Source organism: Phoenix dactylifera, chromosome 2 (genome assembly GCF_051530095.1).
Source record: "Phoenix dactylifera cultivar Ajwa chromosome 2, Ajwa_hap1_PhDact_Kaust_v1.1, whole genome shotgun sequence".
NCBI classification, from domain to species: Eukaryota; Viridiplantae; Streptophyta; class Magnoliopsida; order Arecales; family Arecaceae; genus Phoenix; species Phoenix dactylifera.
In genome coordinates, this window is record NC_143191.1 from 17,460,666 (window position 1) to 17,471,876 (window position 11,211).

The following is an 11,211-nucleotide window of genomic DNA, read 5'->3' on the forward strand; positions in this document are numbered from 1 at the left end:
CCCAATGAAGATACAGTAAAACTGTAAAAGGTTAACGTAAGAACATCTTTGGATGAGAATGGAAGAAGGTTTAAAGAGCGTATTTCTCAATGTAAGGTTGCTTCCTCTTGGTAAGAAAATTATATTTAAAAGTACATGGATGCTCAGGAAGAGTATCATGAGAGAAAAGAATATTACTATTAAAGAAAAATGCCCTAGTGAGTTCGTCGAACTAGGTGCACACTGTGACAATAGACTTCCAATAATGCAACAAACATTGCTCCAGTCATGTAGAAGGTAGATATTTAGTATAAGCAGGTTACCAAATAATAGATTGACCAAAGTATCAAGTGCCAGAGATTCTGTTTCACAGAGGGAAATATGAAGGCCAAGTACTTCACTACGCTATATCTGTATCGTCAGACAACACAAGGAAAGACCCAAATAAAATACATCCAACAAGGGTAGAGCTTGAAGGCGAGAATTACAGAGTACACAAATCTACAGTTAGAGATAGACAAATAAGAAATTAGGGAAGGATATGAAAATAATCCATTTCATGAAACACATCAACATTATAATCCAGTATCATAAAGAAGAAAAGGAAAAAAAGTAACAAGAAACTGGAAGCAATAAGTTGAGTAATAAGTACCATAATATGACGAGAAGAATAATAGTGCAATGGTGAAAGTTACTTTTAACCATATCTAATGATGAAAACATTCGGTTTTTCAAGCTAGCTTTATCTTTCAAAAATTTCGCAAGCTAATGCAACAATTATTATGCTCCAGTTTTGCCTTATTAAGTATCCATGGAGTTGCTAGTATGTAATTGTCTAACGCTATTTCATTTTTGCCTCATATATAAGTAAAATTCTTAACATGAGGCTAGAAATACAACTGCTTATACACCAGCCACCTATACTCAGAACACCATGACTAGTCTGCAAAAGTTGACTTAGCAAGATTGACAGCTCTGGAAAGAGATGCAGCCTTGTTATCGCACTCTCTCAGCTAATCATCTGGTTTCCTGTTTGACATTATTCTTGCTGGAAAACATGAGGAGAGCATGTGGTGAGCAAGTACCAGAGACCAGAACCAGTATGCTGTGGCTGCATCTGCAGCTGCAACAGGAACAAGCATTGATAGCCATCCCCATGTAATGTAAAACCTCCCGCCAGCCTCTTCAATTTTTCACTTTTTTAACATAAAAAGCTAAACAAACATCAGATCTCTGTAATACAAAAGCCCACCACCTAAACCCCTACTCACCACTTTTGAAATCACCGGATTAGAAAATCAGTGATCTCCTTTTCAGACTTGTACCAACCCATTTAGCTTGCAATGAGCAGGAAGCAGCATTACATGAAGTTTAAAATCAAGATTATCTGCCCGAAAATAATAATAATAATAATAAAGAAGAAGATTATCAACTGTGTTGAAAGAATCAAAGCTGCTGCATAAACAATGTAATGTCCAAGCAGAATTTGTATATACATCTTTTGCAGATCTCAAAGTTTCACTTCCCAATCAGTTCTGACTAGTGCACTTAAATTCTGCTTACATTTTACCTGAACTGTTGACTACTCAGTGGACTATATTATTCTTGTTCTGAATCAGAGTCCAATGGGCAAGACCCATCATCCACATTTGCTAAAGGATCAAACAATGGCGAGCTTGGATCCGTGCAGCCTGGGACAAGGTTCAACTTGCAGCGGTTTCCCTGTAGAAGAATAGGGTCAGCATCCATTTATGAGGATAATGTCTACTCCATTCTTTTTTTTTTAACCCGAGATTCTTGCATATGATGGAAAAATAGAAGGAATTGTCTTACTCCTTCAGAGTACAAGTTGCCAATTGCACAACTTGCAATCACATTGTTTGAATCTGGAAAAACTGCTCTGTCACAGGCACCTTCTACACTCAATTCTTCTGCCAGACCCTGCATGCATATGTCGTTGACCTTTTAATTATCGATTTTCTATAGCTCAAAACTCCTCTTTTTATCGAATAGTATATATGGAAAAAAGGTAACATGCCAATTGGAAGGCATGTGTGCTAAAAGCTTGACGGTAAGTGAATATGGCCTCAAGTAGTGGCACTATTTGAGCCATCTGGAGAAGCCCCAGGAAAAATATCACACATACCCTGGAAGTTCTTCCAGGTAGATCATTATGTAGCATAAATGAATTTGATGGTATTCTCCTAATGCTTTCAAACAAGTTTTCTTTACCCTCTATGTTGAGCAAATTTGTATTTCAATCTAGATTACTGTCTGTGTCCAGCAGTTTTGTTATTTAATTTATATTACCCTCTACATTGAGCAGGTTTACAAATTAGTTAAGATTCACTAAGGTATAAGCACGCTGTGCAGTGTTTTTATCTGTCAGAGAACTAAGGGATGCCTGGATGTCCTTGTGACGTAATTTGATTGCCTGTGATATCCAAAATTTTCAGTACCATCACGTAGTGAATTTGAGAAGGAATATATTAGAATGCCCTCGCATCTGTCAACAGCAATAGTGCAACAACGACCAAAATAGAGAGATGGACGTTCCCTACTGCTACAACATTGTAGACAGTCTGCTAGAATCAAAGTAAATGAAAAAATGTCTACGGCAGAGCATATTAGCAACATAATTTCTATACCATTATCACATCAAAGGTAGTTTTCCTATACTACCAAATAAAAGACATGCAGCCAGAAGAAAAGAAGGAACTACTTTTGAAAAGAAACTTGACAAACAAGCAGCAAATTCTGAGCAACTACTGTGGATAAAAGGTGCCTATGTGGTTACTTGAAAGCAAGGTAAAAGAACATTAAGTCAACAACCGAAAAGCATCATATGTCATCAAACTGACACAACAACATATATCATACATAATGCCATCTATTACCCCAAAATAAAAATATAAGATTTCAGAGAATCATGCCTATTTAAAAGTAAATGACGGAATGAATGGATAATTTAAAAAGTATGAAAAACAAATGGAGACAAAATTTTCATTGGTGACACAAGATTGTACATTAACTTATTGGTGGTGGACAATGTCATCTTACACTGGATGTTTTTATGTGACTCTACCTGTGTATGCATTACTTTCAAAACATTCCATCTGCCAATATATGGTGTCATGCGTGGATTTCACTTGGTCATCACACCATTCACGAGCAGATATGACCATGAGATGATTCTATAAAAGGAACACAAAGGCAGATCAAATTGCAATTTTTGCTACACTATGAAGTCTTCACATTAAATAAAATGAAACAGAGAGTTGGTACAGAGTGTTTTAGTTCTAACATTATAGTGAATTCAGCCCTTTCAGTGCAAGGATGCACAATGAAGCATGTCTTTTACTCTAGTTGACAGCATAAGCATAATAATTTCTAGCATCATCAAAGGCTACTTAGATTCTATGGTCCATCATGATAATTAGACAATCACCTCAGCCACCCATTGAGGGAAAGACTGGGGGAAAAACTAGGGTATATTCCCATAGCATCATCTATAGCTTTTGGCATACTCATCAATTAGCTATCAGTTTGTGGAAAAAATGTTAATCCTCACTAAAAATATTCTCTCTCTCTCTCAATTAAAAAGTACGAAGAGGAAGGAGGTATTAAACTGGCAGTCAATCAGTCAAACAGTGTTTTGATCAACTAACTGAGTAATCTGAATGACATATGGCATTTATAGAGTATGACAATGATACTTATGCAGATATAGCCACTTCCGTGGAAAACTACCCATAAAAAGAGTACTGCTAAAAATCAACTATTCATTCACCATCAGTTCACCGATCCAGTGTGGTAGTCGAGGATAAATGCAATACACAAAAGTTGGAGTTAGCCAGCACCCGAGGTGCTGTCAATCAATCACAGAATTCCAGATAGGATGGTAAACTGAGCAGTGATATGGTAAATGATCTCTAGCAATTTTTTTTATAGAAGTTTAAATTTTGGATGGGATCCGTGAGAGTTTATAGAATGAAGTTATGGATGGTAGCACTCAAGATTTTAAATCTTGTAGAATGGGGTGTCCCAGTTTCTTCATGGAACAAGATACCCTGTTGTCCCGCCCCATCTAGGTGGCAGTCCTAGTCAAGCATCCTGGTGGATACCCTCTATCTCTCTCCCCTATGTCCCACGCGAGGCTTAAAACCTTGGTAGCACCTACTAAGAGGTAGTTATTGCTGGAGGTGGCAACGCAAAGGTAGTTAATGCATGATGAAATAATCGGTTCTTCTCTACAAATCTTCAAAGCCACTTTCAAAGGGCCAAACACATATAGGCACAAACTGGACACACATGCACACTCTCTTTATCAACATCAACATCAAATACGACTCTCTTGGCCTTGTATACTAGGAGTAGGATAAGTTAGATTTTTCTCGATTGAAGGTTCATTTCAAGCATGCAATATAGTCATGTTGCCTAAGATATACGAATTCAAAAAAAACAAAGTTAGACCATTTAATTTCCTTGATCTAATTCCTTTCTTTGGTAATCCATTTATCTTTTTAATTGTAATCACTTGGTGAATTGTGAATTGCTATGGATTTTAATTGAGGCAAATGAAGCCGAACTACATTAAACATCTTACAAATCATGGTCGGTTGAAGAAACTTTAAAGGTGTAATCACATCCATATCATGTTAACTGCATGGACTACTTTAGTCAACAAAAACGTACATCATGAATAAAGCAGGTCCTGTTCACTTCAGTATTTCTTGCATAGCATCAGTTGCATGCTAAGATTGGGCACAATAAATCATCCTTAAACTGAAAACAACCTTGTCTCTTTATTTGCAATTTCAAAAGACTAAAATCAACTGCAAGAACTATAGATTCGAGTTCTAATTACGATAGAAAATTTTGCTCAGGCTGAACTGTACAGTTCCCTTTTTTTTTTCTTTTTCCCAGTTCCTTTTTCTTTTTTCTTTGCGTGCATGACAACAGTATAACTCTTCAATAAACATTACACAGGAAGTGCAAATCAACAATTTACCTCATTGAAAAAGCTTATTGGTTTGTTTCGCCACATCTTTAAAAGTTGAAACTGCAGTCTGTATGGACCATCCCAGTCAACTCCATTTGTGAACGAAAAACTCAGGCTAACAGCTGCACAATTTGAAACTAAACACAGTTATAAGAAGTTATTCATATGCTAGCATATTACTAGAGAACTACAAAATATTTAAAAAACATACGAACCATGTTTAGGAACACGTATCTTAATGGTAAATATCGGAGGGTCGGCTTTCCCACGATTTTTCCTTGTCATTACTCTTGGCTCACCACCACACATGATAGGCTGATTAAATCCACCTGTAGGATTTTGAAGTCTTCATGTAGAATCTAGAAAGTTTATGACAATTACATGTGAAGCTACCCGCTTAGAGTGATGTATATACCATTAAATGCAATCCCATATTCATCATTTGGAAACAAATTATTTGCAGCAGGATTGTAGAAGAGTGTTATAGTCTCTCCCTGTCAAAGGTTGAAGTGAATTCTCAGTGAGGTCGAAACAAAAAATCTAGAGGTATCGATAATGAATTGAACTCCAGACATACAGAAGTAGGAGGAAGGCCGTTCATGGTTTTCCAGAACACAGGAGCCATCCCTAGTTCAAATTCAGACCAAGTAGGTAGAGAATACCTGGGTTCAAAAGGTCAATGTACGTGGCTTGAAATGATATAAAGAAATCAAACGGAAAATGATCAACAAATAAAAACTAAAAGCTCTAAGCATTTTTGCTACAGCAACTTGACGTAACAAAAGAGAAATGGCCCTTATGCATTCTAAAATTAAAATGAAGGTAAAACAGGGAATTGTCCTAGGACTTGATTTGATGTACCAAAAATCCTCTGGAAACTTAACTTTTATGGAAATTTCAGTGTAGCTACTATATAAATTTATTAAATAATCACTTAATCTTCATGGTTGGCGTAGTGACGATTTCGTCTTTTTGTTTCTTATATGAAGATAGGTTTTCATGCTCTCATAATCTTTATTGCAAGAAGTTGGCTTTATGATACCATCATCACTACTCATTATCCTTTGTTGACACTACAGCTTCCTCCTAATCATATCTATCCTCATCTCTTCCGTCATGAACCTTAAAGATTGTCACTCAAACTGAAGCCTCTTTCCACATTGAGCCTCCTCCCAATTTTATTAGATATCCCCATACCATTTAATATCCCCCACTCTATTCTCAATTGTGCAACACCAACACAGCGTTTGCTGTTGTCGAGAACTATCTTTCCTAATTTTACATGATATTCCTTTTTTTTCTTTTTGTAGCAACATGGTGGTAATTGTGCCATCACCAGGGTTCAAGGGCAAACTCCTAGGTGAGTGGCGCCAACTGATTGAGTTAATAGCTGTTGGCCATTTTACATCATATGTCATGTTGCATTATCTGTTATCATCTATTCTCATGCTAGCAATCCATTACATTTTTTTCATTAATATTGCACATATAAGTTAAGAGAGAGAATCAAAATCAGAGCCCCAAAACTTCCAACATAAATAAGCTTTCTACTTCTCTCTTGCTTAAATAGAAGCACATACAACAATCTTAAAGCAACAACAGAACATTATGTAAGAGATTTGCCCAACAGATCGCTTGAACAGAGGAATAAAAAAATCAATAATGGAAAGAATTATTCAGTTATGTGATGCAGAAGTTAGCAAGAAAACAGAGAAGAATTCTAATTACCTCATCTAATTTAAAAAATACAATTAAAAGTTAGAGGATACAAATGTGACTAAGAAGGCTTACTCTTTGAGTTCCTCTGTGGAAGGCACTGCAACAGCACTAACTTTGCGGACCGTCTTACAAAACCTTTGCTTTCGGCCATATTTTGGAAAGTAAGCACTGACAAAATTAATAGCTTGACAGGACGACAACTCTGTTATGTGCCATTGGTTGTTGGAAGCAAATATACGAAATATGAGCATCTTCTTTAACATGAATATTAAAGAGGAGCAATTTCAAAAAAGGGGTGTATGCAGAAAAATTATCACGATAGGTTCCTTTTTAACGCCCCCTAAATAGAGAGAATAATATGAGTTGAGCAGCAATTCTACGAGACCAGTTTGAGCCCAAATACTATCAGTGAAACACAGCGCATGCACGTAATACTCTTTTAGTTAGAGAATCGAATCGGATATTAGTCATAAACATACCCTTGCCGGAGATGGAGGAAGCGAAGGCGGGAGGCGAGCAGTAGGGAGAAAACAATCTCCCATTTGAATGCTCTCCTCAGTAGGTCGCGGAGAAAAACTACACCAGATGCAGAGTACAAATCTTCCATTCTCTTTGTATGCGGTTTTTTTTTTGTTTTACAAATACCTTGCTAAATGAAGCTAGGTGATACGATTAGGAAACACATACCCTTGCCGGAGGTGGAGGAAGCGACGGCGGGAGGCGAGCAGTAGGAACGGAAAGGCAGCAGCGACGCCGCCATCGCGCGAGAGGTGTTGTGTGGGTGAAGCGAGGAAGTATGAGAAGAATAAGCGGGCACAGCTTGGCACTTGGCAGTCACCACCACAAGTTGTGGTGAACGCCGAAGATAATGAGGAGAGCTGATGAAGATTTTTTTCCAGCCAAAATGGATATTTCTCCGTTTTTTTTTAAAATCCTTCTTTTTACCAAAAAATAAAAATACCACGGATATGAAGGCACTTGTTGTTGGGGGAGCCAAGTATCAAAGCTTGAAGTCGCGTAATGGCAAGAAAACCTGTGGGTGAAATGATTGCCCGGCAACCACTGAGATGGTAGCCCATCGAGGGCGTGGCCTTACTTCTAACCAAATAGTTCCGAGTTTGAAATACATGGACGTCGATTAAATTATGGAGATCGGATGCTTCCTGCTCGAACATGGGGTCTGGAAGGGCGTATCGCTCTGCTGGTAGCCTCGGTGGTACCAGATGTGACGTACTCACACGTGGTATTCGTGCCGGAGTCCAGATGAGTAACCGAGCCGAACCCACAGGTGAGGAGGGAATGAGTAAAACCGGACGGAGTGCCCAACACACGATCATTTCTGCTCGCATCGAATATTATTCTGACGGGGTGGGTGCCCAGTGGGGGCTGCTACGCGGGGGTGGGCTTGTCCCTTCCTTCCCCCTTTCTCTTTTGTAAAGTAAAAAAAAAAAAAAGATTGCCTGGCCTCCTCGACAAAAGTATTAAGAGAGAGAGCCTATCATAAGTGTAAGAGCCAATCAAACCAAGTATGAAAATTGAATAGGGTTAATCATTAGAAATACAGTTCTGATCTGGTTTTCTTTCGTGATCTGCTCTAAGAGTTATAATGATTTTTGTCACTTGTAAATAATATGAAATTATATTGCTGCCATTTTTATTATTTTTTTGTTATTTTTATTATTTTTATTATAATAAATCATTACAAAACGGATAACGACCGTTATTTTACTTGTACTTGTTATATCCAAAAAATAATATTATTTTATCTAATGAAAGTGAAAAAAATAGCGATGCCACTTTGATGTTGTTACTTGTTATTTTTTGATTATAGCACTATTATAACTATCATTAACTAAAAAATTTTAGAAGCTGCTTAACTTGTAAGACAAATGGAGCTGTTATAAAAGTCGTCTATAGCTATTACGACATTTCGATGGTGCTCATTAAGAGGAAATAATGCTTTATTTAAAACTTTTGTTATCACGCCTTAACAAAATAGAATTGTTGTCCAAGTTGAAGTTCAACATATTCGACTGATCAAGAGATGTATAACTGTAGTTTTTTTTAGTCCCACATCTAAACGAGACAAAGTATAAAAGAAAAAAGCATGCAGTCAAAGAAATAATACTTATCAGGGCGGGATCTTATTGCAGTTTGAGGCGCGATGGTTTACCATCTCCCCCAAGTTGGTAAAGTGGAAAGCAGGGAATACGCACCCAATTCCAAAAGACCAAAATTTCTCATCATTGGCTATAATTTGCATTAACAACATGGTTTGCAATGGTGGATTGGTATTATTAGCTTAACCAAAGCCAAGACCTTATATCACGGTTTAATGGCACACCCATCATGTTATGAACAAGCACATGGCTCAATAAAGAACTACCGAAGAGAGAAGCATTCTGTTCTAAATAATTATACATCTATTCGTATATAACACCAACGAGATATATCATGATTGTTCGAATCATGTATAGATATATAATTTGAAAATCATGACTAGGAATAGAAAATGTTATAATGGTTCCAAAAGACCCCTATGATGCATGTAAATGATAGGTAATAATTATTGCGATTTTTTTAGCAAAGTGACTTTAATTTATTTATCATATGTAGAGGAAACTATTTCTTTTACATTAGATTTTGATTAATGTGCAAAGATGTTGATTAAAATAATTTATCATTTGTAGGAATAATCTTTTTGCAGAATGAAAATGTTATTTTATTGCCGTTTTCCATAATTTCCTACTAAAATAAGTCATAATGGCCATTATAACAACTTTTGTTCTACTCCAAAATCCAAAGAATCTATCAAAGTTGGGCACTGGGCGGCCCGGCACGAAGCGGGCCGTGCCTGGCACGGCCCGATAGCTACAGTGCCGGGCCGTGCCTGGCACGGCCCATTTAAGGGGGCCGTGCTGGGTCACAGGTTACTGGCCCGTGGGCCGAGCCCGGCACGGCCCGCTTCGGGCCTGGGCCGGCACGGCCCGCTCTAGGCCCGCGGGCCAAGCACGGCACGGCCCGCGGGCCAGCCCGGCACGACCCATAAGGGCCTGGGCCGGGCTGGCCCGCGGGCCTGGCACGGTCCGGGCCTGGGCCCGGCCCGGCCCGATAAAAATTAATGCTTCATAAATTTTTTTAATAAATTAATAAATATTGAAAACTAAGGATTTATGAATATAAAGCCACCGGAATGGTGGGGGGTTTGGCATAGACCCCTACCAGTTTATTAATTTAAATCAAAATGGTACATGAAGGGAGGTTTGGACCTTGGTCTGACCTCCAGAATACAATAAGAAAGGGCCGAGGTTTGGACCTTGGTCTGACCTCCAGAATACAATAAAAATGTACAATTATAAAAAATTAAGAAATCTTACTAATCATCAGTGATTCAGTGAATCAGTATTCACTCTTCAGTCTTCAGTAGTGTTTGTATCATCATTATCAGAGGATGTTGTATTATGTCCACCTTTATCTTGAAGTCTTGCCTCAGCATCCAACCAATCTTTGAAGCAGAGAAGCATCTCCACCGTTTCGCCCGTCATCCTACTTCTCTTTTCGTCAAGAACACGCCGACCTGCACTAAAAGCGGATTCCAATGCTACCGTGGACATCGGCACAGCTAAAATATCGCGTGCAATTGCAGACATAACAGGATATTGATTTCTAACACTCTTCCACCAAGATAATACATCTAGATTCTCTATTTGATTTTCATCATATGCAGACTGAAGATCATTTTGTAAATAAAATTCTAGTTCACTACTTAAAGATGAAGAAGATGAAGATAAACTTGAAGCATGTGTGTGTCTTCTCTATGCAATGAATGAAAAAATAGATGACGAACGAGAACTACTAGAAGAAGAAATAGAGGTTTGTATTTGTGTTCTAGATCCACGAATTTTTTCATCATATATAGCATAAATATCATAAAGAAGTTGTTTTACCTCATTTTTAGCAGGTTCAGTATCTTTAATCATATTTTCACAGTATGCATCAAGTAAAATTAGCACGCCATTTAATTTAACTCTAGGATCAAATACAGCAGCTAAGTTATGCATAGGACATATCTTGTCCCAATACTCATTCCATTTAGATTCCATTAGGTCAATAATAGGCATTAAAACATCATCATATCTATGTTCTGAAAATTTTTGACTAATTATATATGCTTGTTGTAAAAATGAACATGAAGTTGGATAATAAATACCAGAAAGAACATTGGTAGCATTATAAAAACTAAGCAAAAAATCTTCCAAAATTTTTTCTTTATTCCAATCAGTTTCAGTCAATGTAAAGCCTAATCCACGATCATTAATATATGCACTTAATAAGTTTTTATATGGGTATGCATCATGTATCATGCTATATGTTGAGTTCCAACGAGTAATTACATCAAGTTTAAATTTTTTAAAACGTTTACCATGATTTATACATAGTTTCTTAAATTCTTGAAGTCTTGATCTTGAAGCATGAATAAAAGAAACTGCATTTCTAATTGTACCAATCAC

The 11,211-nt window shown here is 37.4% G+C and overlaps 1 protein-coding gene across 4 annotated transcripts; it reads right to left on the reverse strand.

Moving 5' to 3' along the window:
- Nucleotides 1–1,412: 1,412 nt before the first annotated feature.
- Nucleotides 1,413–7,561, reverse strand: PIFI (post-illumination chlorophyll fluorescence increase). Of its 4 annotated transcripts, none has more exons than XR_602589.4 (9): nucleotides 7,388–7,561; nucleotides 6,773–6,902; nucleotides 5,559–5,643; nucleotides 5,397–5,475; nucleotides 5,197–5,310; nucleotides 4,991–5,118; nucleotides 3,065–3,173; nucleotides 1,813–1,920; nucleotides 1,413–1,701 (listed from the first exon to the last, which is right to left on the reverse strand). XR_602589.4 is itself a non-coding variant. In XM_008779486.4 (8 exons), the coding sequence occupies exons 1-8, from the start codon at nucleotides 7,458–7,460 to the stop codon at nucleotides 1,579–1,581; spliced, it is 840 nt and encodes a 279-aa protein (XP_008777708.1). In that variant the 5' UTR covers nucleotides 7,461–7,559; the 3' UTR covers nucleotides 1,413–1,578. The 4 variants fall into 4 exon arrangements, 2 of the variants coding, with proteins under 2 accessions (XP_008777708.1, XP_008777709.1); XR_602590.4 differs by having other exon boundaries at nucleotides 4,991–5,103; nucleotides 7,388–7,560; XM_008779486.4 differs by lacking the exon at nucleotides 3,065–3,173 and having other exon boundaries at nucleotides 7,388–7,559.
- Nucleotides 7,562–11,211: the final 3,650 nt, after the last annotated feature.